This window comes from Pelodiscus sinensis, chromosome 9 (genome assembly GCF_052426305.1).
Source record: "Pelodiscus sinensis isolate ZL-2025 chromosome 9, ASM5242630v1, whole genome shotgun sequence".
In the NCBI taxonomy this organism is placed as follows: domain Eukaryota; kingdom Metazoa; phylum Chordata; order Testudines; family Trionychidae; genus Pelodiscus; species Pelodiscus sinensis.
The window spans coordinates 10,287,032-10,314,369 of record NC_143060.1 but is presented as its reverse complement, the minus strand read 5'-3'; the positions used below and the strand labels follow the sequence as shown (position 1 = coordinate 10,314,369).

Genomic DNA, 27,338 nt, shown 5'->3' with positions numbered 1-27,338 from the left:
CTCTGCTGTGAAATGGACGAATCGTTGTGGAAAGGGTTAGTGTACCTTAGATGTTGTGGGCTCCCTTTATTTTTTTTATGTGGGATAGGGTTAAACCACTTGCCTCTCCTCAAACCACTAAAAAGGGGAGGTGTCTGATCTTCCCTCTCCACCCCTAGAAATCTCTGGAGCTGCTTCATTTTGTATTGTAATGACTTGTTGGTCTCTGTCCATGAAATATATCGTAGTTGTTGCATGAGTATCCCTTTTCAAGACATGGTCTTTCTGTCACCTGCTGACCTGGAGGGTTTAGTAATGACTGATGTGTAGTAATTGGCCACATTAGCTTCTTGTGCTATTTTGACCTTCTTTAGTGTCTAATAAGCAGTTTTCCCCCCATGGTCTCTGTACATAAACACTGACCCTCACAGCCTCCCTCATGGGGAGCACTAGCAGGAATTCATCTGAGTTTCCCAGAACACAAGGGGAGAAAGTCAACTGTTGCCCCTGTGTGTGGGGGGGGGGAGGGGGGGGAGGGAGGAGGGGGGAGAAGAGCAGGATAGGTCCTCTGTGTGCCCATCTAACTTGATGGGTTGGTGTGGGGTAAGGAATAATTTTGTTTCCCGCTCTTTAAAGAGCTGCATACATTGGGACCACTAAAGGAACTGTGCTTGTTATTCAGGGAGTGCAGGTGCTGTAATTTAAGCTCAGCTGCAGGGAGGGGGTTGGTGTCAGAGGTTTATTGAAGCAATGCACAGTATTCTATCTTTTATTTTGCTAATCTCTACAGCACCTTCCTGTATTTTTACTAAAGTATGCTTTATTAAAAGTGGAGCAGTACGCTATGTGTGTATAATTTTATATTTTGAAGAACTGGCTAAACGAATCTATAAACAATTGTAGAAGATATTAGTCTCATAGCTAAAGTAACTGAGAAGGCCATGTTGGCAACTCTGAAATCCTCTGTCAACAGCACCAGGTACTGAGAAACCAGAGCCAATGACATAAAGAAAGCTGTTGAACCTTACCAGAATACTGTACTTCTTTGAGGAGTCTGATTTGTCTTTTGTACCCCCAAGTTTCAGCTCACTTAAACTACTTATTTACAAAATCAGACATAAAAACACCAAAGTGTCACAGCACCCTATTTCTGGAAAATTGCTTACTTTCTCATTTTTACCAAATGACCTAAAATAAATCAACTGGAATATAAGTCTTGTGGTTACATTTCAGTGTATGGTGTATATAGAGCAATATAAACAAGTCTGTATGAAATTTTATTTTGCACTGAATTCCCTAATGCTTTTTATGTAACCTGTTGTAAAACTAGGCAGATATCTAGATGAGATGATGTATTCCCTGGAAGACTCTGCATATCCCCAGGTGTATGTGCGCCCTGGTTGAGAATCACTGCTTTGTCACCTCAACAGTGTGCGTCAACAGAGACTGCAGTGTTAGGGTTAGTGGGATTCAAGTCTGGTGACGTGCTAGAGAACAAAGGGCTTGAGTGTCTGCATTTAATTCTTAACACTGCATTAATAATTTCCTAACCTGGGCTGTCATCTGGGGCTTAGGCATCCACCCTGCACATGCATCCCCTGCCAAGCCAACCATATCCCAGACTCTCAACTGCCTTCGTGTAATGTGACTGTTCTAGCCCTTTGACCACTGTGCACTGTGGGAAAACTTTATGGCCACCTGGTAAATGACATCCCCCTGCATCTTCCCCCTCTTCCTCCCTCCCTCCCCACCCCCCATGGATCAGTGTTTCTGGTGCAGGGTTCCAGGCACAGACTGATGAAGGTCATATTGTCATGCAGACTTGGGATGACTAGCCGTGGGTCTAGAACTTTCACATAATGACAGCTACATTTCTGGAGTTTTTGTGAGCAGTGTTCCTTGACCCTACAGTGTAAAGAAACGTGTGAAGTCACCCTTGCTGGCCCAAAAGTGGGTTGCTTTAGCTGTCTGGAAACGGTCTACTATAGAGTGCTACAGGTCCAATGCCAACCACTTTGGTGTTGGAAGGTTGACTGTGGGTAAAGTGCCTCCGAAATCTCTGCCACAATCAAGTGTGTGGTTTGCCCCAAAATGGGAGGCATAAAATATATTCCTGAAGTAACTGCTGACTTTGAGAGAGTGAGGTTTCCAAATTGTGCAAGGGCAATTAGTGGGACCAGTGTGCCTTCCTCAAGGAGTGCAAGTATATAAACCACAAAGGGTCCAACTTGATAGTTATACAGGTGTTTGTGGACCTCAGAAGTCGATTTTATTAATGTCAATGTGGTTTGCACTGGAAAAGTTCATGATGCCAGGGTTTTTTGCTTATTAAAGTCTATATTGATGGACAGGCTGCGACCTGTTCTCACCAAATGAGGCTGTCCTTAAACAGCATTAGTGTCCCCACTGTAACTGTAAGGGACACTGCATACCCCCTTTTGCCGTGGTTTGTGGAACTCTACCCTTGTTTCAGAGGTCCTGACAAAAGGCAGTTTAATTTACACTCAGTAGGTGCAGAATAGTTGTTGAATGTGCTTTTGGCAGATTGAAATCCCGTTGGAGGTGTTTACAGACCCATGTGAATGCTAGCATCCTCAGTGCTGTCCACAGTACTGTGACTTGCTGTGCTTTTCACAATTGGTGAAACCAGAGGTGAACCATTTTCCCCCTGAATGGGCCAATGACAGGGAGGGAGCACTGAAATGGTAAACTCAGCTATAAAATGCACCTTATACAGATGGAGCTGGGCAACAGAAGTCAGGGATGCCTATGCTTCCATATTATGGTCTTGCTTATCCCACTGGGAGTAGGGAAATGGGGGGGGGGGGCGCGGAGAATGTGGATGGGGGTAGTGTTGAGATCATGCATACGTATGTGCGCGCACACAAAGTTTCTAACCCTCTTGGTTATGGTGAAAAGCTTGAAAATGGACTGAGTTCACAATAAATACTCCAAAGTCAGAAGATCAACAAAAATAACCCAGTCCCCCTCCCTGCCTATGAGATGAGCCTCAGCGTTGTGAAGACCTCAGGAATGGAGGTTGTTCATAACTCTGAACAAAATTTTATGGTGGTTCTTTCAAAAGTTTACAACTGAATATTGACTCAATATAGCTTTGGAACTTTTATGAAGAACAAAAATATTTCTTTCCCTTTTTATTTTTAGTACTTTACATTGAACATGGTGCTGTCCGGTATTTGGGGTTTTTTATTTTGGTCTTTAACTGCCTGATTGTGTGCTTCTGGTCCAGATGAGGTATGTGATTGACCAGTCAGTTTGTAACTCCGGTAAATCTGAGGTACTGTTATACTGCATTATCAGTCCCTTGAACCATCTGACTTTTGTAAACTGAAGATTTTATTGTAAAATGTACTGTATAATGTAAAATGTACTGTATAATTCTCAATATATGGTTTTGATTGTTCAAAAGATATTGTCATATCTTTTTGCCAGTGTAATACATGCACATATCTTAGGAAGTAACCACCCTCAACACAATCCTTTACTTATATTTTCAGTCCATAACAAAGTTTTCATTATAGCAAGCCTATCTGGCATGCTTGTGTGGGTTTCTATGCTTATGCTGTCTTGTGTAGCAATATACTCAGAATTAGTGAGCAGATTGGAAAGAGCTGAGTCAACAGTGTGACACTATTGCAAAAAAAGCAAATATCATTCTGGGATTTATTAGCAAGAGTGTTGTAAGAAACAAGAGGTAATTCTTCCACTCTCCTCTGCACTGAATAGGCCTCAAGTAGAATGTTGTGTCCAGCTCTGAGAGCTACATTTCAGGAAAGGTATGGACAAATTAGAGAAAGTCCAGGGGCTGTATGGATGTGTAGGCCACTTCCAAGAGTGGGGCAGGGCCTAAAATCTTGTGGTATGGCTCCAGTAGCCTCTGAGAGATAGAGCCCTATTACAGGAGACTCCTGGTGAAACCAGGAGAGTTGGAAACCTTAATATGCAATCTCAATCTTATTCTCACACCTTGCATAACAATTAGACATTTTTGCTGGTTTACAAGGTAACGAATAATCTGAGGTATTTACAGAGGCTCTGAGGTCAAAGACCTTTAAGTAGATTAGCCTTGAATATGGCTGCTACTAGTGAATTGATTATAATTATACTGAGAATAATTTCTTTAAAGGAAAATACAAAAATGTGTGATTTTTTTTTTTTTTTTTTTTTGTCCTTTCCTTACTGTACTCTTCCTCATCTTCCCTCTTACTGCCTTTCTCCACCCTACCAATAGGTCAGCTCAGAAAGGTTCTTCCCCCAGAATAGTGGCAATATGTTTTTGTTTACATTGTATTTCAAAAGTCAGTTGTGAAGTACCGGCTGTGATTCCCCCAAACACTAAAAATACGTGTCCGTTATTCTGGGGATGAGAATTTTTCTGGTCTATAAGGAGGGAAGAAAACAGACTAAAAGGAAGTTTCATATAAAACAGTTAAGATCTCAGTAGTTCTCCTTCTGTTTGCTTATTTGCTCCCCTTGTTTCATGTGAAATTTGTGGATTTTCTGATTTCAGTTGAAGAACTAATTTTCATCTCGTCATTCGAGAAGAGGAGGAAGGGAGGGATGGAATGGAGGAGGGAAGTAAATAAATATTATCCCCAGTTGGGAAAACTGATATAGGCAATATGAGCTGAGCAAAATGTCCACCAGCCTGGTTGTGAATGAACATCTCCCTTCTTTCTGTTGAAAGTATTGTATATCTTTGCTATCTAAAAGTGAGTACATATTTAACATCTCCCTCAAATCTAGTAATTTAATACTAACTCTTCTGCAGTGTTTGTCTGTTTCCTAGGTAATAAAATGGTTATTTACTGCATAACATATTTAACTAGCTTTCCTGTGCATAGTAGTAGCAGTCAGAGTTACGAACACCAGAGTTAGGAACTGACTGGTGAACTACACACCTCAATTGAAATCGAAAGTATGCAATCAGGCAGAAGCAGCAACCAAACCAAACAAAAAAAGCAAATACAAGAGTACTGTGTTTAAAGATAAACTCCTACAAAATAAAGGGAAAGCTTTAAAAAAAAAAAAAAAACCTTTGACAATGTAAGGGTACTGTTTGTTTCATTTAAGTTAAGGTGGTTAAAAACACCATTTTTATGTATTAAGTCAATGTTCAGTTGTAAATTTTTAAGAGAACAGCCATAATGATTTGTTCAGATTTACAGACATTTCACAGTTACAAACAATTTCCGTTCTCGAGGTGTTTGTAAGTCTGAGCTTTTGATTTAAATGTAACCCTGATATCTTGGAACAAGTTTGTCTTTGTCACCATGGAATAATAGTTAGTTCTGGATTATAGACACATAAGAAATGTGAATAGGTAAGTCAGGTAGCATAAGATAGTGTTTTACATACTCATATATAGCTTGTTTTGTCTGTAGTATGTGTGGCCTGAAAGACAGCTGGATCAGCTTTGCTTAGGCAGAGCTCTGGGATCAGCATTATGAAGCAGCGTATGTAACATATAATGTAAGCAGCATGTGTCTTCTGTCTAAATAATGGATGGAATTTAGTGATGGCTGAAATGAACTCCTTTACTTCTGTTTTCCTTGTATGTCTGCCAGCAAGAAATGCATAGTCATCAAACAAGCAGCAGGGCTAATAAATGTGGAGTTCTTTTGATGGAGAAACTGATCTATTTTTTGTAATAGAGAGTTCTTTGTGCTTTGAGCAGACTCAAATGCAGCACCTGAGATTATAGCAGTACTTGGTGGCAGTACTGTAGCTAAGTGCGTCTCTACCCACCTTGCTCTCCCCCAAAACTTTGCAATAAGTGGCTCATATGTGTGCTGTGAAGATTTACACTTAGCATTACTTTGCCCTGCAACATTCAAGTCTGGACCAAATGTCTGAAAACCCCTTTTAATACTTAATTTAAGTGGTGGAGCAGGGGAGAGCTCTGGCTGGGGGAGTGGGCTTTGAGATGGGGCCAGGCATGAGAGGTTGGGAGAGTGGGAAGTAGTTCAGAGCTGGATGAGAAAGTTGAAGTACAGGCTCTTGCAGGGTGGGTGTGAGGGCTCTGGTGGGGGATGAGGAGTTTGGGTTGCAGGGGCAAGGGGTTGGATTGCCTGAGGGTGGTTAAGGGCTCTGACTGGGATTGTGGGCTCTGGTGGGGCCAAGGATGGGTGATTTGGTGTTCAGGAGGAAGCTCAAGGCTAGGCTGGGGGTTGGAGTTCAGGAGGGGGTTTGGGTTGTGAGTTCCAGTCATTGCTTACCTCAGGCGGTTCCAAGAAGTGTCCGGTACGTCCATGTGGCCCCCAAGCGGAGTGGGAGCCAGGGAGGCTCTGCAGGTGCCATTCTTGAAACTCCTATTAGCCATGGTTCCCAGCCAATGGAAGCTGTGGAGCTGGTGCTCAGGATGGGGGCAGCATATGGAGTCTCCCTGGCATTTCCCCCTACACCTAAGAAAACCTGCCTTAGCCCTGCTGTACTGCCAATCAGATTTTTAATGTCTTGGTCAGTGGTGCTCACGGGAGCTGTTAGGATCCCTTTTTGACCAAGCATTCTGGTTGAAAATGGGATGTCTGGAAACCCTGCTCGGGGTTACAGCCCATGTTGTACAGTATATATAATTGCCCACTAGGGATGTGTTAGTGTAAACATATGAACGATTAACCGATGAGCCTGGGCTCATTGGTTAACCCAGTGTTTCTCAACCAGTGGTACGAGTACCCTTAAGGGTACTCGAGAGAAGTCTGGAGGGTACGTCACCACAACTGAAATTTGGAGAACTGAATTTTTGTTTTAAGTTCTACAGCACATTGTTATTTTTGTACTTTTTACACCCAAAAATTTCATCGCCCACCTGGCTATAATTAATTTTTTTTAAACAAAGGTGTTGCAATGGTAGAAAAAAGTTTTGTGTGTCTGAAAACTATAGGTACTGAGGGTACTTACAACTTTTTTTTTTTTTTTTTTGAAAAAAGGGCACTTTAACCCAGTGTTTCTCTACTTTTTTTTTTATAATCTGCATGGTTACACACAGCCCCTGTCTCTCCCAAAGGCAGAAGTGCGGTGAGGGGCAGGCAGGAACTGGTACATGCCTGGATTTTAAAACAGGCTTCCTGTGTGTACCGTTTCCTGTGGTGCTGCCTGCTCTCCCCCCTGTGCTGCTGCCTCTGTATCAGAGGCAGCAGCGTGGGGGCGGGAGCGCAGGCAGGAGCCCTGCATGTAAATGTGTAACCGCTGAAAACTTCAGCGGTTACACATTTACCAAAAAAAAAAAAAAGGGCTTTTTGACATCCTTATTGCCCACTGTTTAGGGATATTCTGGAACAGGTTGAGGGTTGGATTTCAGTCTTCAGCTCTGAATTTCCTGGCTTTCATGATTTGAAACCAGACTCTTAGCATCGTTTCAGTGGTTTTTGAGCATGTGTTTGTTTGACAAGATACTTTATTGACCAAGGTAAAAGTAATTTGGAAGTGGTTGACGTAGATTTTATGTCATGTCGCACCATTGAGTAAAAGGGGAATGACTGTGGAATACCTTATGTGCTTCCCTGAGTTCTCATGCCATAACTTGTCAGGGCTCTGTGTCTTTGATCTTTTTTTAGAACTGGCATACTATACAATGAAGTGATTGTAAGCTAAAAGTAAAGTATCTTGTCACAAGATAGCCCTCCCCTTCCTATACTTCTTGGCTTTAATATTAAAATTAATGTGAGGTAATCCAGGAAAGGAAAAATAAAAAAGGCTTGGGAAAATGTGGGTGTTGAATGCAGTGATATATTTTTCAGGCATTACTTTTGCACCATGTAGCTCTCAGATTTTGTTTTCCTTACTGCTGTCTGGTTTAATTCTTTAGGCTTGCAGAAAGTGAATTGCTGCATGATGACATGAGAGCACCTTTTTCTTTCCTTACCCAGGAAGTGGGGCAGCATTAACTTAAAACATTGTGATACCCCTCATCAGGGGTTCATTCCACATGGTATATTAAAAACAGGCTTCTGTTCACCTTTCCTTCTGTGTGAATAAGAGTTTTCTGTATTTCTCCTGCCAGTCCCTCCACCCGTATTTATAAAAGACCATAGATGCTGGGCTGATAAAAGGGCTGGCTCTGGCCTTAGAGTATATCCCTGAAGGTAGAGTTCAGTCTTGGGTAAAGATGGGCCAACTGGTTTCTTCTGTGTATTCAGACAAATGTGTTGAAATACTTCCAGATACAGAACTGTAAAAATACATCCATATTTGAAACCCAGTGAGTAGATTGCTAAGGGTGGTCTTTAACTGGATATTGCATGTTTTACTTCCAGTGACGTATCAGCCAGTTGTAGGATTTGATATAGGATTAAGCTCTATCTTTTTTTTTTTTTTTTTTAAATAATTGTGCCATTTCCTTATGGCTCTCAATATGTAGGCTCACAGGAAAAGGGGAAAAAGTTCTTGTCTCCTGAAGAGTGTTGCAATGTCTGGATAATTCCATTGCCAATGGCAATATAAAATTCACATTGGGTATTTAAGAGCCATGTGTCTTGATTTTAAGTTTCTAAGAGAGCTTTAATTGGCAATAATTTTTTAATGCAGACTACAATGGAGACTACCAAAGAATTTTGGCTAAAGTTAGAGTTTGAAACCTGCAACATAGTTGGGCAGAAAATGGGAAACTATACCTAGCATGCTCTTTGTAAATTATTCCAGTGTGCTCTCCCATTGGTAAGAATGCAGGAGGGACTCTTTATGAACATATTTGTGTGGGGTGGTTTTAAAAAGATATTTAATTTTGTTTTATTAGTCATTCTGTTAGCCTTACAGCTTTTCATGAAGTGTGTTCGTTGTGAAAAAAACAACAAATTGAAATACAGCAGATGGCATTTCACAGAAGCTGTTACAGCCTTTGGTTGAATTTTGAAAAGAAGATGGGACAAATAATTGTCTTTCTATAAAAATTGTGTATGACTTCACACCTAGTACTTAGACATCTTTTTGTGTTGAGGCTTGGGAAGTCCAGGGAATGCCAACAAAGTAGAAAGCAATGTACAGGAGTAAGCTGACCTGAAAAAGTCAGGCTGTGAATGTGCTGGTAACAAAATATCAGTTTATGGGTGGGGTGTGTTTTGAGGTATTTTTATGTGTATATCTAAATCAAAGAGCCTCTGATGTAAAAGATCTGATCCTTTTAATAGGTATCCTGTGGAATTGTGCCAATGGGGTTTTTGTAGATTTGTCTGTTTACAGATGTTTGATTGCCTCATGGGGCTGTTCTAAAAGATTTCACATTGCTATAGGGAATGTAACAATGCAGTCTCAATGATTAGGAATTTTTTTTTATTGTTACAGGTGACCCAAATAAATCTTAATGTTGTTAATCTAGGCTGCATGTGTGATTTGTCTTCTCTTTACAGTAATTATATTATTTCACTGCTGCTTAGCTAAGCATCTATTATGCTTGTTTTACACATTGCAGTTAAGGTTTTTGTGACAACATTTTGCATTGTTTCATAGTAACATTCTGGGAGAAAAAAAATGAACCAGAGTTAAATTGCTAGAATTTTTTTTAAATCTCTCTTTTTGGATAGTAATATCAGATGGTCAGAAATTTTTTCTGATGTGTCAAATCTTCAGGAATATTTGTTAAACCATAGCCACATTAGTCTTAGTCCCACTGAAAGCACAGACCAAAACCAGCTTTTGACAAATAGAAAATGAGAATACTGAGGGAATTTTTTTTTAAATATATTTGTAGCACATCTAAAAATATTAAAACAAATATAATGAAACAACATGGTAGTATTCATTTAAGAAATACACCTCTGTATTTTAAAATAAACACATTTTTAACTCTTTAGGAAGAAATATAAAACCATTGTCACATCTGTCATTGTTTGTAGCAGTTGCATTGTCCTCCCTGCCGCTCAAGTTTATAACCTGGGAATCCTCTTCAACTCATTCCTTTCGCTTGGCTCTCTCATCCATGCTGTGTCCTCCTCCTGCTTCTCTTTTATTCCCATAGCTAAGATCTGACCAGACAGCAATTATCAGTGCTTGACAAATTATGGAAAACCCTACACGCCAGACAAATAAGGGACTTGCCGCCACCCCCCTCCACCAAAGTGTTTTTTAATCTAATAAATTCCTAATAAGTATAAGAACAGTAATTACTAATAAGTTATTAATAATTATCACCCAAGTTATTAATATCTTATAAACCTCTACCTTTTCCCTCTGCTGCCATGTCTCTTCCCCATTCTCCATCAGCTCCCCAGGTGCCTGCTGCCCCCCAACACCTCACCCTCCTCTGCTGTCCTGACTCCTGCCCTTCTCACTGCCCTCAGCCTTCCTGAGACCTGCCCCCCTCCACCAGCCCTTCTCTCCCCCCTGTTCCGACTCCTCCAGTAGCCCCACTCTGATCATGTGAGCTACCCCTCCTCATCTCCTCTCCTAACACTCCCTCTACACACCTGCCCTGCCTTTCTCCTCTGGTGCTGATCCCTCCCCTGCAGGTGTCTGCCCTTCTGCTTCACCCCCAGGATCCCCTGGCATCTGCACCTTCCCTTACCCCTGCACCCTCCTGGTGCCTCCCCCTTTCCTCACTGCCCCTACCCCCTTTGCCCTCTTTTTCCCTGATACCCACCCCCTCACCACCATTCTCCTTATGCCCCTCTGTGCCCTCACACATGACTTGCTCCATCCCTGCCTTCTTCACGCCCACCCCTTCTTTCAAGCCTTCTCCCAGCACCTCCCTCTCCCCCCTCTAGCCTCGAATGCCCTTAACTTCTCCTCTCCCTGCATCACCCTGTCCCCTTTCCACTGACACCTCCCCTCCTGCCCTCTTCCTCATTGTCTGCACTTGGCCCCCTGGCATTTGTCTCTCCTGCACCTCTGTCCCTTGGTGCCTTCCCCTTCTTCTCCTGACCTCTCCTCCCTTCCCTTCCCCTCCCCTCAGCACAAGCCCCTTCCCCATATTTTTCCCCTCAGTACAGCCCAAGCCCTTCCCTACCTGGCTTCTGCCTTCCACTTTGCGGGGTTGCTGGAGTCTTTTTAAATCTGGCGGTCGCTGACCGTGATATCAGGACGCCACGTCACGCCGGCGTTTGCCAGTGTCCCGCCCTCTGGCTCGTGCCCCCCCTCCTCACGTTGGAGCTGCACACAGGCAGCCCGGTGCTGAGAATCGCTGCACTTCCCTCTTCCTGGCGGTGCTCTGCTCCTCCACCAGCCGGCGGATTGGATGGTGGAGGCTGCGCCAGTCCGCCCCTGCACTCGCCAACTGGTAAAATCTACTCGCCGTGGGCGAGTGTAATTGTCGAGCCCTGGCAATTATACAGATTTGTAGTAAAGCTTAACTTTATGCATTTTTATTTTTATTACCCACTTTTTGTTAGAATAGGAAATGTGCAAACAAAATTAAGTTTTTAAGTAGAATATAATTTATCACGTAAAAGCAGCAAAATCAAGTTTAAAATAATACAGATCTAGATTTTTAAAACTTTAAAGGAGTCCCCACATTAATTCATATTAGTGTTGGGGGCTTGCCTGTCATGAAAACATTAATGTAAATAGGGTGCTTGAAATGCTGTCTCCATATCCGTTGAGGTATGTTGCTATTTGTCTCTTTCACTGTTTCGTTGTGATTATATAATCAGAGCCATCTAATCTGCCTGTATGTCCAGTGAACCTTTCAATGTAGTTGTTAAACATATACGTCATATCTATGAACTTACCCCTATATCAAATATAGTCCTGTTCATATCAGTCCTTAGCAAATAAGGTAGAGAAAAATACCTTCCAGAATGAAAACCACAGGGGTAACAGAAATATTGTACTAGACCTGTCTATGTAATTAATAATTTGCATTTCCAACTTCATTGCCAGCCAAAGTATTAGAAGTGAGCTCTGAAGAGATGCTTCCCTCTTACCCCTCTTTAGCCTTTCCATACAGACCAAGAAGGTAATTGTTCTCCATAATGGTCCTGATGCCAACTTTAGGCCTGGTGACTTGCCAACCAGACTCAGCTTGCTATGATGGGGAATGAATCCTCTTGTGGAACTATGTTACAGTACAATGAAATGATGGACAAATTTCCACCACCCTATACTAGAAACCTACCAACCGCTACACTTACCTTCATACCTCCAGCTTCCATCCCAGACATATTTCTCAATCGTGGGTGGGTGGGTGGGTCGGTCGCCAAGCCCTAAGATATAACCGGATTTGCTCTGATCCCACAGACAGAGACAAACACCTACGGGATCTATATAGAGCATTCCTAAACCTGAAATACCCACCTGGAGAAGTGCAAAAACAGATTGACAGAGCCAAAAAAATACCCAGACATGAACTACTTCAAGACAGACCCCAAAGAGAAAACAACAGAATTCCACTTGTCATTACCTACAGTCCACAACTTAAACCTCTCCAACGCATTATCCACAATCTACAATTTATTTTGGAAAATGATCTCTCACTCTGAGGCCTTGGGGGGAAAGGCCTATTCTTGCTTATAGACAACCCTCCAACCTGAAACAAATTATTTCCAGTAACCATGCTACAGAGCTACATCATAAGCATCCAGGAACCCAGCCCTACAATCAGCCCCAGTGGCAACTCTGTCCACATATCTATCCAAATGAATTTGTCACTGGACCCAGCCACACCAGCCACCAAATCAGAGGCTCATTTAACTGCACATCCAGTAATCTGATCTATGCCAGCAATGCCTGACTGCAATATACATTGGACAAACTGGATAGTCCCTACGGGAAAGAATTAATGAACACAAATCAGATATCTGTAAAGGGTACATACAGAAACCTGTTGGTGAACACTTTTTAACCTACCTGGACACACATTAAAGAATCTCCAAGTTGCTGTTTCGTTACAGACCAACTCCAGAAGCCAAATACACAGAGAAAGATTGGAACTGCAGTTCATTCACAAGTTTAATTCTCATGCTAATTGTTTAAATCGAGATACTGGATGGCTGGGGCATTATCAACCAACCAAACAATGAAGATGCCAATGGTTCTTTGTGTAGAATCTGGTTTTAGTTCTCTTCCTTTCTAATTGCTAACTAATGGTTCTTATCTGCCTCTTTTAAGTATCTAGTTTTTAGGTGCTAATAATTTTTAGGTTGTTTTCCAGTTTTTTCTACATACATACATACTCGACTTTCTCTTTAATACTTATCTACCCTTTTTCTGCCCCCCCTTCCCATTTTTTTCCCTTCTACCCTCCCCCTTCTTCCCTCATTTATTTTGGTTTTGGACATCCAACACTCCAGTCATCTGAAGAAGTGGGCTATGCCCACGAACGCTTATGATACCATCTATGTATTTTGTTAGTCTTTAAAGTGCTACCAGACTATTTCTTGTTTTTTAAGATTCTCCAGGCAGTTAGCAGTGCTGGTGCTTCAAAGAAAATATTGAAAACTTAGAAATATACCACACAAGAAACTGATGTATGAACAGCAGTGAAGTAAAATGAAATAGACTACTCAGAAACAGGCCCAGATTTTTGCATTTGCATATGGAATGCAGTTTTGATACACTGGAACCCTCCATTCTGTGTTGCAACTTCTTCAAGAGCCTGTCAGCAGACCTGAGCCTATTGCATGATAGTTAACAGCAGCCTTGAATTCCAGTACTTGGATGTTGCAAGAGGCTCTGTCCTGTCCTCTTCATATGCCTTGCTCCTTTAAACAAAGGCTTTTGGGGGCTCCCCCACTGCCAGGCTCTTGGGAAGACAGTGTGGTGCCCAACCACCCACAGTATGGCTGCTTCCATGGAGACTCACCCCTCTCCAGCATCTGCACTTACCTTGAGTGTCAGAGCACCCCGAGCCGCCACATCGACCTGTCTGCTCCTTCCCTTCCATTCCCAGTGAGTGGACAGGAGACCCTGAACTCTGCGGGCAGGGCTGGGGCAGTGAGCAATGCAGGTGAGACCACGTGGGGGGGAGGTCAGGACTGTGGTCACCTGTGCTCCTGCTTTCCTCACTTCAACAGGCTGCTGTGCCATGGAGCATCATATACACACGGCACTATCTGCACCCCACACAGGGTGGGCAGGCCCTCCTGTGCCTCCCTAGCCACCGGGGTTAGAGCTGAGCCTCGTGCACGCCATGGCTGTGAAGGAACAGAAGTTCGACACGGTATAGCTCCAAGCATGAGGGTTTATTACGCACAGCGCTGGTGGAGTGTCACTTCACTGTTAGGGTCAGTGAGACTGCCAAACAGTGGATTACTATAGATTTAAATGGCAGGGGTGGCCAACCCATTACAAACAAAGAGCCAAAGTACTGGTGGATACAGCGCAAAGAGCCGGGGGGGAGGGTGGGGTGAGAGTTGTTGAGCAAAAAAAAAAAAAGCCCCAGCCGCTACCCTTTTAAGAGCAGAGCAGGCATTGCCCTTTTAAGGTGGCCATTTTGAAGTCTGCATGGGACACCACAACTCCAGCTCTGTCTCTTTCAGACAGAAACATGCTGCCCCTTTCAGAGCTGTGGGCGCGGGAGCTGCAGTTTTTTTTCTTTCAAGAGCCACATGTGGTTCGCAAACCGTGGGTTGGACACCCAGTGGGCGGAGAGAAGCGATGGGGTGGGAGTTCCCAAGCCCCTGGATAGGTTCTAGCAACAAGACAAAATTAGCACAATAAGCCAATAGTCTAAAAGATTACATAATTGCTCTGCCTTTGGCTCAGATTTACATGTATGCTAATAAGCAGGTGCTATGGCTTTAAGTATCATTTTGCAGTAAATAGGTTAAATCCTGATTCCAGGTCCATAGAAATGATGGGTGGCATTTCCCAGACAAGTTTGCTCACAGGTACATACCTCTATGGTCTTAAAACAAAGAGAACATAAACAATACATAGCATTGGTAATTTGTTTATCAATCACGCCCCTTTGGACTGGATTAGCATCTATGAGGGATGGATATCATTACTCATGCTGGCCGTCTCCCCTCCCCGAACGCTGGCTGGTATGTGAGTAGGATACAATGATATCTCCTCCCGAACTTGGCTGGTAGACTTTCAAGGCCACTCTCAAAGAGTTATGTGTCTATAATGCACGGCAAGGCCCCAGTCACTGCCCTGCACCTGGGGTTCTGCTGTCTCAGCTTGTTTCGTGCCTAATTGCACAAGAAAGCCTGTCTTCTGCTTAACTCTGTTCCCTTTTTAGCCATGTTTTGTTCATTGTTAGCTAGGCCTGAGGCTCAGGCTAGGCCCATGAAGTTTGGCCATATGTGGAAGATTCTTAACTGAGACTGTGTTCAAGATCTTACATACACGTTATTGGGATATTGACCCCTCAGCTGGGAGGAGTAGGGTTAGGTTGGGAAGAGAGAGAAAGGGCCTGGGCTGGCAGGGGTTGGGGAGGAGAAGGGGACCTGGCTCGCTGGGATGGAGGGAGAAGGGGCCTGACTCGTGGTGGAGGGAGGCGGGAGATAAGGGGCCTAGACTGTCATGGTGGGGTAGAGAGAAGGGGCCTGGGCTGGTGTGGCCACTGCCCAGCTCTCCCCAGTGGCCTGGGTTGCCTATCCCTCCACCCCATAAAGAGGGGGGTTGGCGAGTGCAGCCATGAGGGGGCACAGTCCTCTAGTTATCTATCAAAATAGCCTTGTTGATGTCCCGTAACTTTGGGCAGGAGTGTCTGAATGGCGCCACAGTCAATAGTGGATGGGTAATATGTAATTCACAAGAACAAGGTACCTTCTAGTCTACAAGGGTCAGGAACTACATCCTTCTGTTCAAGTCAAGCACATAGCTTCCCTATGAAATCAAGCTAATATGTATGATTGGTATTCAATAACTTGCTGAAGCAGGCTGAGAAATCTGTTGCAACATACAGTGACAATAAATTATGAACAGATGCCCAGAGTACAGGATTGGCATTTATTTCATAGTTCCTAGGAGAACCATCAACAAAAGAAGAATCTTTTTCTAAACCTCAAAACACAATCAAGAATATCAGTGGCAATTCCTGCAGGGTGAGAATGGAAATCAAAGCAATATGGAAATCAATTATGTGGCACTGATCCAAACAGTGGAAATCTAATATTTCCATTTATAGTGGAAAATATTAGATGTGATGATTGTAGCATCTGTTAAGCAGAGTCATGAGTGTGGGCAGTTGGGGATTGGGTGCTAGGAAGGGTGCATAAGGGGTATATGTATGCCTGAATTTTAATGATAGGATGGAAGAAACACAGAATTATTCCTTCTTTCAGTCTTCCCGAATTCATTGCTAGTTACATTCTTCATTAATGCAACTGCACGCATTCTTTGGAGGAGAGAGAGAGAAATTTGCTTTTTACTCGTGTGTTTCTTTTCTCTGAAAAAGTAAATCTGGCAGTTCAGTGGATTTGGAATTATAATGCAGAGTAGAAAATTCAGGTAGATAAGTGGAAAGCATTTTGAGCCTATATTACCCAATTATTAATATTCAGATGACTAATTTGTTCTTGTAGTCTTTTTACAGATATTTGATCATTCTAAATCAGTGTTTCTCAACCAGTGGTACGAGTACACGTAGGGGTACTTGAAAGGAGTCTGTGGGGTACTTCAACACAACTGAAATTTGGAGAAAACTGAATTTTTGTTTTAAGATTTGCAAAGCTTTATTATTTTTGTATTTTTTACACCCAAACATTTCATCGCCTGCCTGGCTACGAGTAAGTTGTTTAAACAAATGTGTTGCAATGGTAGAAAAAAAAATTGTGTGTCTGAAAAGTACCGGAGGTACTTATAACTTTTTTTTTTTTTTTTTGAAAGGGGTACTTTCTTAAAAAAAAGTTGAGAAACACCGTTCTAAATAATAGTTAGTAGGTAGCTCCTAGTGCCATCTGCTGGAAACAAGCTCTAATTGCTGCAAAATCTGAGTGAGGAAACCCACCTTTTGTAAGAATTTGTAATTCAGAAGAAGTAAAGGTACAGTGAAATATCACTTTTTAAGCCGTGGGATGAGAAGATAAGGCCGGGTTTATACTAGAAATTATATGCTGACAGAGCAGTGTTGTTTAGAGGCGTGGGAATGGGGTTTTTTGTGACATTTTCTACAGTGACAAAATCCCTAGTATAGGTTCAAGTTATACTGGGGTAAAAGTGCTTTTGCTGGTTGAATTTAGTTTGTCTCTGGTATCTCTGCAAAAGTTCTCTTTCCTGATGTAAGCTGCATCTGCATTTGGAAGATTTTGCCAGTATAGCTATATCAGTGTATGTATACTGATAAAACTTTCCATAGATCAGGCCTAAATCATATGAAGTAACATATGAATTGTTGAGTGTTCTGTGGAAGTTAGCATGATGAAAGAAAATTTGGCATTTTACGATTTGGAGCACCTTGATTTTAAAAAATAGTAAATTTTGCATTTGTCTGGCAAAAGCCATTCAAAGCAGAACCTTAATAGGGAGACCATGCAGAGGGATGAGTGATTCTTCAACAGAATCATCTACTCCCCTTTCTGTAATCCTATTAAAACTCCTGCTTATTGGGTTCAATGAAAAGAAGTGAGTGAATATGATGGGATGGCTGCTGTGTACCTTAGAGTCCTATCATTCATCTTGCAGCCCTTAAGTAAGTAAGTGCTAATCTAATCTTGAGTTTATCCTCCTAATCCCATCTGATGTAAAACCTGAGTGAGGTTCTTGGTATAGCTGATGATAATAAGAGATAATAAGATAACCCCTTACTTCAAAGGGATCATAGTGTACTGCAGAGACAGTTTGGGCCTGCTCATAATGAGGAATGGAGGAGGGGACAGTGTTAGGGTAGCAGTGTTACTGACCATGCTTAGTCTGTGTGAGCATGTTCGATACATACCATGCAGCAAATTGGGGGTGGGGAAGGAGCATGTGACCCTACATGCCCCCCTTACGCATTGTCTCTGGAGGGCAGAAGAAAGTGGGAAACCCAGTAAGGCACAGAGCTGCCTTCATTCTGTTGTTTTGATTTTTCATAGCTGTTTCTTTTGGGTGAAGGTAAGACACTCTCATGGTGCAAACATCTAAAGGAAAATGTGAAAATTAATTTTTGTCTTCTCTGTCTCTCTCTCTTTCTGTGTGAATGCCCTCCCAGTATTCACACACAGTTTATGATTCTCTTGCACTGTCGTTGTATTGAAAACTAGAGATAGTTTCCCTTTGTAGCCTGGGTAGCCTGATGTGCGATTCATACCTTGGAAAGACGTCTGAGCCTATTTGGGCTAAGTTCAGTCTTTCAGTCCATTCAACAGGTGAGCCTGGGCCTTTTGTATCCCCAACAAAGCCTTCACCTGTTTCCATAACTGCCTGGGCACCTCGTTCTAAGGAAAACTTCTAGAATGCGCATCCCATGAGTTTAATTGTTAAATGATATCTGCACAGCATGATATTTGCTTGCGTGTGCCTGTTAAAGTTACCAGTCCTATTAGAGGCGAGGAGTCCTGTGGCACCTTATAGACTAACTGAAGTGTAGGAGCATAAGCTTTCGTGGGCAAAGACCCACTTCGTCAGATGCATCTGACGAAGTGGGTCTTTGCCCGCGAAAGCTTATGCTCCTACACTTCAGTTAGTCTATAAGGTGCCACAGGACTCCTCGCCGCTTTTGCAGATTCAGACTAACACGGCTACCCCTCTGATACAGTCCTATTAGGTCTTAATAAAGAAATCCTGACATCCCTGCTGCCCACATCTTGAATTTCTTGACTCCACCACATTTTGTGTGTGTGTGTGTTTGCGCGCGCAATAGCTGCAAAGGGAGCCACTTTGTGCTGTGGGTGGGTGGGTGTGGGGAGGGGAGACAGGAACGGGAGGTCAGCTGTATTTAGAGGCTTAGGTTTGAAGCTTTCGTATCCCAGGAATTCTCTTTGCAAACACTTCTTTAATTGGGCTTTAAGTATGGACCTGTGTATGTTTTTAAGAATATTGGTTTAAGCCTTTGTCCTGATACCTAGAAATAATGCATCCCGTTTATAGTTTCTAAACGTTCATATGATGCGTTAGATGCCACTTGATAAGAAATCTCTGTATTAGCTGTAAAGCTATATAAGCGTGGACAGTGCAGCTGAATAGTTTTGAAATCTACAGTGGTTTCCATTAAATGTCATAATTTAACAGTTGCCACCTGGTGGTATCTGAGAAACTACAGTTATTTCCTATTTTAAGTAGAGGGAAAAACTGTGATCTTAGGTCACATAGCAGCTGAAATTTTAAATGGCATTCTGAATGAGAATATTAAAGGAAAATGGATGCAGCTTGTATATGGGTATAGCAGTAAAACAAATGGTTCTCAACATGTTTATCACTGTGGGTTTCATACGCAGCTTTATGTGGGCTGTATTCACACACTATATAAACTACATATATGGCCCTGAGACTGTCACATCGGCCACATTGCATGATGGTTGGGCCATAATGGACCATGGGTTGTGGCTTGAGAGCCACTGAGTTAGACCCTACTAATTGGCTTCATGAATTGTCTGCTAAAAGTGACTGTTTCTGCTTAAGGTTGGTTAAACTTTATTGTAAAGATAGCACTGAATGCGTTTACTAAAATCATTTCAAGGGAAGCATGTTTTAATTTTTATTAAGCATCACTCGTTTGTCATTTAATAACCGTTCTTAATTGGATGGATACACAAGTTAAGAGTATTTTAGAAAGTTCTCTCTCTGTAATAAATGTTTGCTTAATGATGAAGTCTTAATTTTCTAATAGAGGCAACTCTCTTTTTCAAATAGTTAGGAAAAATCTGTCATTAATCAGTTATTTGTATTTAGTTTTGTGTTTAACTGTTCCCCGGTCATCAAAGCATAAACTATTCACATGGCCTTTTATCAGCATTTTCAAGGTTGGGAGTCAGAAATAGTTGCGTACTCAAAACACCCCTTTCCTGAACTTTTATCTTTCCAGTTTCTATCTCGCTTAACAAATGCTGCCTGAAGTTTTTTATGTGGTTTTACTCTACCTTAATAGTTATCAAGTGCAGGCTTTCTCACCAAGGAGTTATGTAGTATTGCCATTATTAGCTCTCATTTCTGTGACCCTTCAATGCTGTCCCATTCAGATACAGTAGTTTGGGACATGAGAAAAGGCATGGGTGGGTTGTTCAGACTTTGAGGAAATAGCTTGGAGGCCCCCTCCATCGAATAATCTTTGCTCATGTACTTGAATTTGGGAAAGCTTGAGCTATAGTTTGAACCTCTCTAGTCTGGCATGCTTGGTTCCAGCAACATCTGTGGTCCAGCATGATTTTAATTAGCCAAATGTCCACTTATCATGGGTGTGGTCAAGTGTTCCGTGGTCCCATAAAGTTTGTTTACAGCTACCAGTCCTGGCTCATAGTGTTCTGTGCTGTTATTTACCTCTAATTTACCCCTAAATATTTTCTAAGAGCCCTGTAAGCAGTAAAAGTGTTAGTAATGCTGCTCAACAATATTTACTTCTCATGGTTCGGCAAATTCTCTGGTCCCAAGGGTGCTAGACTAAAGAGGTTCAAGTTGTAGTTTCATCCTCTGAGATTGTCTGGTCAAACTTAGTTTGTATAATAAAATATAGAAGTGCTGAATTCTAAATATCTCAACTACTATACTAGATTTTCATTACCAATATGACTGTTTTTTTCAAGGTAAAGATAATTCCAGGCTCTCATATTACCATTTTCTGTGGTGACTGTTCCTAAGAAGTGCACTTCCTGTGTTTTGATTCATCATGCACAATGAAGAGAATATACTAGTCCTGTTAAGTGATAATGAAGAAAATGTCTATTTCTGAAGAGCACTGTGAGACCTGTTCCTGGTGATTCATTGGCTTAAGATGATCTGTAGCTGTAAACAGCTGCAATCCCTATATGTACATGTGCAAGACACATGGTTAACAAAACATTTTATTCAAACTACCACTACTTAAGTGATGGCAAAGTAGATGACTATATTTTTTTTCAAAATGCACGACGGACCTTAAGAACATCATAGTTACTTAGCAGAATTAAACAGAAAGGGTTATTATTTATTGATATTATAAGGTAATACAGGCTGGACCTTGCTGATCCAGCACCCTCGGGACCTGACTGGTTCCAAATGAGGGGATTTTCTGGACCAGGGGAGGTTCCTCCTCTCCTGACCCAGGCTGCCACTGGGTTAGGGCTTCAGCCTGTCCCTACTGCTGCCCTAATCTCCTGAGGCTCTCCAGATGCCATCTGCCCTGCTGCTGCCGGGGCTCCCTAGCCACCGCTGGGGCTGAAGCTCTGTGGCCGCCACCAGGGCCAGAACGCCCCCTCTCCCCGTGCTGCCCATTCTCTCTCCCCTTCCCCCCACTGAGTTGGCGGTGCTTCTGCCCTGCCGCCAGACCTTTCTGTTCCTAGGCTCTGTGGTCCAGGAACATCCGTGCATCTGTGCTGGACCACAGATGTTGCCGGCATAGGGAGTCCTGGTTAAGGGGGTACAACCTGTAGTAACACTATCTCTACATTTCTCCTGCTACATTTCTACATTGTTCCCGCTATGTTTCCCTATTTATTTCCCTCTTCAGTTCTGCATTTCTACAGTTCCCTCTGCAGTTCTACGTTTCCCCTTGACTTCTTCAGAACTGGGGGTTTATTGGAGTAAAAGAAGTTAACATTTAAATCTTAGTTAATATTTTTTGTATGTTTCATTAGCCAATTACAACATATAACACATCTTTAATATGGCCAAAGAGGTAGTAAGTTTATAGCTAGCTATGCTACCAGTTAAGCTTTCTAGATGGAAAATGGCCTTCCAGAGTCCAGTGAATTGAGTGCCACTGAATCCATGAGAAACTGAATGTGAATTTCTGAATTTCAGCCTGAAGGAGACAAATACAGTGCAGAAGTAGCTTGGTAGGAAGCCATTCTAGGTGACACATTTTCCTCCTCATCAAAGGCCACTATGATTGGTGAACTCTCCTGTGTTGATCTGCTGTAACTCAGCTGTCTCTCAGGATGTGTTCACTAGATTGCAGTGTAAGACAAGATTCTGGGATTTTACTACAATATCTTCTGACCCTACTCAGAGCAGGATAAAGAATAATTCAATAGTAAAATGCTTGAGTAGTGTTTACATTTCAAAATACATCAGTGCAACAACTGGGCAGTTTCAGTCTGAAAAATCTTTGCATTGAGATGGACTGAATCATAGAATCATAGAATACTAGGACTGGAAGGGACCTCGAGGTCATCGAGTCCAGTCCCCTGTCCTCATGGCTGGACCAAATACCGTCTAGACCATCCCCGATAGACATATATCTAACCTACTCTTAAATATCTCCACAGATGGAGATTCCACAACCTCCCTGGGCAATTTATTCCAGTGTTTGACTACCCTGAAAGTTAGGAACTTTTTCCTAAAGTCTAACCTAAACCTCCCTTGCTGCAGTTTAAGCCCATTGCTTCTTGTTCTATCCTCAGAGGCAAGATGAACAAGTTTTCTCCCTCCTCCTTATGACACTCTTTTAGATATCTGAAAACTGCTATCATGTCCCCCCTCAATCTTCTCTTTTCTAAACTAAACAAACCCAATTCCTTCAGCCTTCCCTCATAGGTCATGTTCTCTAGACCTTTAATCATTCTCGTTGCTCTTCTCTGGATCCTCTCCAGTTTCTCCACATCTTTCTTGAAATGCGGTTCCCAGAACTGGACACAGTACTCCAATTGACTCCTAACCAGCACAGAGTAGAGCGGAAGAATGACTTCTCGTGTCTGAAGTTGCACCCTTTTGTGGTGCAAAGCAGTACTAAAACAGATATCTCCCATACACTGGCCAGAAGATTATTCTAGAGTCTTGATCCAAAGTATAATGACTTCCTGATTGCCTATGCTTCTGTAGAGTGCAGAGTCTTAACAGCATGTTTTCTAGGGTGGTTGCATATGTAGGCCGCCAAAAAAAAATCCACGTATCACTGTACATATATTTTCTAAGTATTATCTTCCTACATGTATAGGCTTCAGATGTTTTGGGAAGATGGCAAAGAACATGTCTTTACTACTATAGCATCATGTAATGTCAGAAAACAATTATGTTTCAATCAGGTAGTGTAGTATAATTCCACTACACTTTAGTTATTCTCCTTGTTTAAATATGCTATTGTTCCCTCTGGTATAGAATTTTTTTGAACTATTACAGGGAATATCCCCACAACACATACATCAGAGCCATTGACAACTAATGATAGTAATATAATTACTACCACTACTTAGAGTGTACCCAGATACCAGGGTGATGGATACCTTAAACACTTTATTACTGCATAGGTTATAATCTTCAATGTGAGTCACAGAAATTCATCCAAAGACGCTGGAAATAAGTAAGGACTGTAGGGCTGAGTATTATCACTTCTGTTTTCCAGATGGGAATGTTGAAGGAAAGAGGTTACGGCCCAAAGTTAGAAAGGAGGCCTGTTTAAGTGCTGTCTATAAGTATCGGGTCTATGTATGTATGTTTGTTTTTCAGAGATGCTGAACATCCATCTCTATCATTTGATTCATTTGCAGTTGTAGCTTTTCAATAACTGTGAAATTAGGCCCATAAGTGTCTAAATTTGGGTATCCAAAGTAGTGGCTGGTTTGAAAATTTGGCTGGACCTCACACCAGGTTGAGAGACTCTGCGTTGGTCCTGGAGCAGAATTTGGTACCTAAGAATGGCCATACTGGGACAGACCAAAGGTTTATCTAGCCCAGTATCCTGTCTGCCGACTGTGGCCAATGCCAGATGCCCCAGAGGGCGGGATCACAACAGGTAATCATCACATGATCCCTTTCCTGTCATCCATTTCCAGACAAACAGAGGCTAGAGACACCATTCCTACCCATCCTGGCTAATAGCCATTGATGGACCTAATCTCCATGAATCTATCTAGCTCTTTTCTGAACCCTGTTAGTCTTAGTCTTCACAACATCAAGGTACAGTAGAACCTTAAAGTTACACACTGATCAGTCAACCACATACCTCATTTAGAACTGGAAATAGGTAGTCAAGCAGCAGCAAAGACGAAAAAAATGTCTGCGTAGGGGTTGCTGGGCATAGCAATTGTTGGATGGCATGGCTGTGTGGCATGGCATGGAAACCACTGCCATGGTGAAGGGGCACACTGACCGCACAGGAGGGCTTGGATGTGCATCAGGGTAGGGACGAGTGTGGTGAGGGAGCCCCTTCTCCTGGAGCGCATTGCTGCCAGTGGGAGGGATCCTTTCTAGCCCTCAGCCCCATGGCAGCCTGCCTGCTGCACCCCAAACTCCTTATCCCTGGACCAGCCCTATACCTCGACCCCCTGCTCCATCCCAGATCCTACAGCCCAGACTCCTTCCCAGAGCCTTAAGCAGGGGTTGGGGAGAGCAGGACTTGGACCCTTCTGAGTACCACTAAAAACTATACAAACCTGCCACCCCTGTCGTCTTAGACCATATTGTGTCTCTCTTAATGATGTTTGGCAAGTATTTCCTCAACTCGGAATCCTAGAATAGGCATTCTTACTGTTAGAAATTAAATTTTCTTTTGTGTGTGGCCTTTTTTTTTTACATGACTACTAATGTTGAAAAATAGTCACTGTTATAAACACGTATGAACAAGAGAACTGGGCTAACCTATTTGGGATAGTGTGCAGTAAACTAACTTTTGGAACAGGTCAAGAATCTGATGCCGACTTCAAAACTGAAATCATGGTTTCTACCCCTGAAATTCATATGCCAAATTAAGAATGTGCACCAAAATATTAAAGAGGAAAAATACTTTCTAGATAGAGATTTGATTATTATGTGTTAACCCCATGTTAAAATTACTAAAAAACACAAATTAGCATAAACATCCTGTATTCAGATCTCTCTTGATTCTGAAATTGTAATCTAAACATTTCTGTATCAAACAAATCTAATTGCCCTGGAATTTTGAACCCCCAAATTTAGAAAGTGTCAGTTTGGTCTCCCATAAAGAGAGAAACAGTTTTAATCTAAAGTCTTGTTTCAGGCCTGTCTCCTTTGGAATAGGGTTTATAATAAGAGTATACTTTGGTGGCACTGTCGGGTGCTTCTGCATTAACTGAATGGGGAATACATGATGTGCTCACTTAGTTGTTTTGGCAAATTTGAGTCATTTTTGTATAAACACATTTGAATTGCTCCGAAGAAATATGTCATGTTTTTCTGATCTCTTATCTTGCTTGTTTGACTTAGTGTCTGTCTATCTTTTTCTTTGCAGGCAGCTATAAATGGTGTAATACCACAAGAAAATGGCATTTTACAAAGGTAGGTAAAGAAGCTTGGAACAATAATGGTAGAAGGAGATACCATATAACAGTAGTCATAAGAGACGTTTACTTTCTTTTCCCCTACCTCTTCTTTCTTCATCTCCAACTCTGTCCATTAGAAGCAGGATGTGATACTGTAAGTATAATTTTGAAAGAGATTCCCTTAGAGCAGGGGTGGGCAATAATTTTTGGTCAGAAGGGGCAGGGCCAGGATGCTTCTGGGCTTCCCCACCTGCAGACCATGATTGGTCTGGGGGTGGGAGCCCTTCCACCCCCCCCCCCACTAAGCACCCATGCCCTGGCAGGACGGAAAGAGGCTTTGCACGCTCCCCCCAACCCCAGCCCAATTAGGGCAGGGGGCAGGGTGGAGGATGCTTCGTGTGCCCTTCCACCCCCAAGCTCTGATTGGCCTGGGTGCAGGGAAGCGTGCAAAGCCTCCTCCCACCCTGTGAGGAGTGCACGAAACTTCAAAGTGCCGCGCGCTCCTTGCAGGGTGGGCATAGGGCTGAGGAAACTTTGCGAGCTTCTCCCGCCCCCAGGCCAATCAGAGTTTGGGGGTGGGGGAGTGTACAAAGTCTCCCCCCGTCCTGCCAGGAGTGCGCGGCACTTCAAAGTGCTACATGCTCCTGGCAGGGGGGAGGAAACTTTGTGCGCTTCCCCCGCCCCCAGGCTCTAATTGGCCTGGGGGCAGGGGAGCGGCAGGGCCTCGGTGGGCTGGATCAACCTGCTTGGCAGGCCAGATCTGGCCTGTGGAGGCCCTTTTACCCACCCCTGCCTTAGAGCAGTGGTTCCTAACCTTTTTGAGTCTATGGACCCCTTTTCAATCTATTAAAATTTCATGGACCACCCCTCTGCGGGAGGAAAAAAAAAGAGAAGGCGGGGGGGGGGGAGAAAAGGGAGAGGAAGAAAGAGAAATAAAATAGAAAAAGAAAGAGGGAAAAGGGGAAACAAATGATAGGAAAAAGAGGGGAGAAAGAACATAGAGAAAAGGGAAAAAAGAGGGGAGAGAGACAGAATGAAAGACTGGGAAAAAGAAAAAGGAGAGGAGAGAAGAGAAAAGAGGGAGGGAAACAAAGAGAGAATGGAAAGGGAAACAAGAAGAGAGAGAAAACGAAAAGATTTTTAAACTTCCCATGGACCTCCTGCAGTACCGTCAGACCACAGGTTCGTAACCACTGCCTTAGAGTTATGGGTTCATCTCCTGACAAAGCTGACTGAATAACACTAATTTAGGACCCGATCCCACATTCATGAATATCAGTGAATTCTTTCCACTGACTTCAGTGGGTTTAGGATCAGCCCATATATGATATACAGTAGGAATGTTAGCAGCTAGCCAACAAGCCATTTAACCCAGTGTTTCCCAAACTGTGGTCTGCAGCCCAGTACTGATCCTTAGAAAAAAATAGTGGGCTTCAGAAAATTTTTTGCGAGAGCTCGCCCTGCTGCCTCCAATCCCCAAGATGAACGCCGCAGTGTCAACGGAGGTAGCGTGGGCTTCCTGCGGGGATGGGGGGCAGTTCTGCAGCTGTGTGCTGGGTCCCGGAAGTGCGCGGGCTCTCTCCCCTCTGCCCCAATAGCTGGTGTGGTACCTAAAATGCCAGTCCATTCCGCACTGGGGACTTTGTTCCCCTGCTGCCTTCCAGCACACAAGGGAGTGGGTGAGGATCCAGGAATGCGCTGGCTCTAACTGCTCGGGCGGTGCGTGCTGCTGTGGGGAGCGGAGGAGCAAGGCACGTGCTGCCCCTCCTCCTGTGCAGGAAGGCACCACGCTTGCAATGGACCAGCGTGTCAGGTACCGTGCCGCTGTTTGGGGGGCGGGAGAGCAGCCTGTGCATTTCCTGGGCCTTGGCAGCTACAGGATCCCCAGGTATCTGTCCCTGTCCCCTCCCATTCCCCAAACTCCCACAAGCACTCTGTCCCAGCACCCACAAGCACCCTGTCCCTTGCCCCAGTACCTGCAAGCACCCTGTCTCCTGCCCCAGCACTCATTGACACCCTTCCCCAGAACTCTGTCCCAGCACCCACAAGCACAGTTGCGGCCACATTAGTGAGGTTTGGAGGGGTTGTGTTTTTATATCTCACTTGTGTGTCCCCGACTGATTTTTCTGTGGGCTAAAGTTGGCACAGGGCTTTGGGAGGACCAGAAACAATGTATTTGCATATTCATCA

General features: G+C 43.1%; 1 protein-coding gene across 2 annotated transcripts in view; it reads left to right on the top strand.

Moving 5' to 3' along the window:
• The window catches only part of FAF1 (Fas associated factor 1), a 305,232-nt gene that overhangs the window by 46,807 nt on the left and 231,087 nt on the right, over positions 1 to 27,338 (top strand). For both annotated transcript variants that reach the window (XM_075935955.2, XM_075935954.2), the window contains exon 3: positions 25,118 to 25,164. In XM_075935955.2, the coding sequence (XP_075792070.1) occupies positions 25,118 to 25,164 (47 nt within the window). The remainder of the gene's footprint in view (positions 1 to 25,117; positions 25,165 to 27,338) is intronic.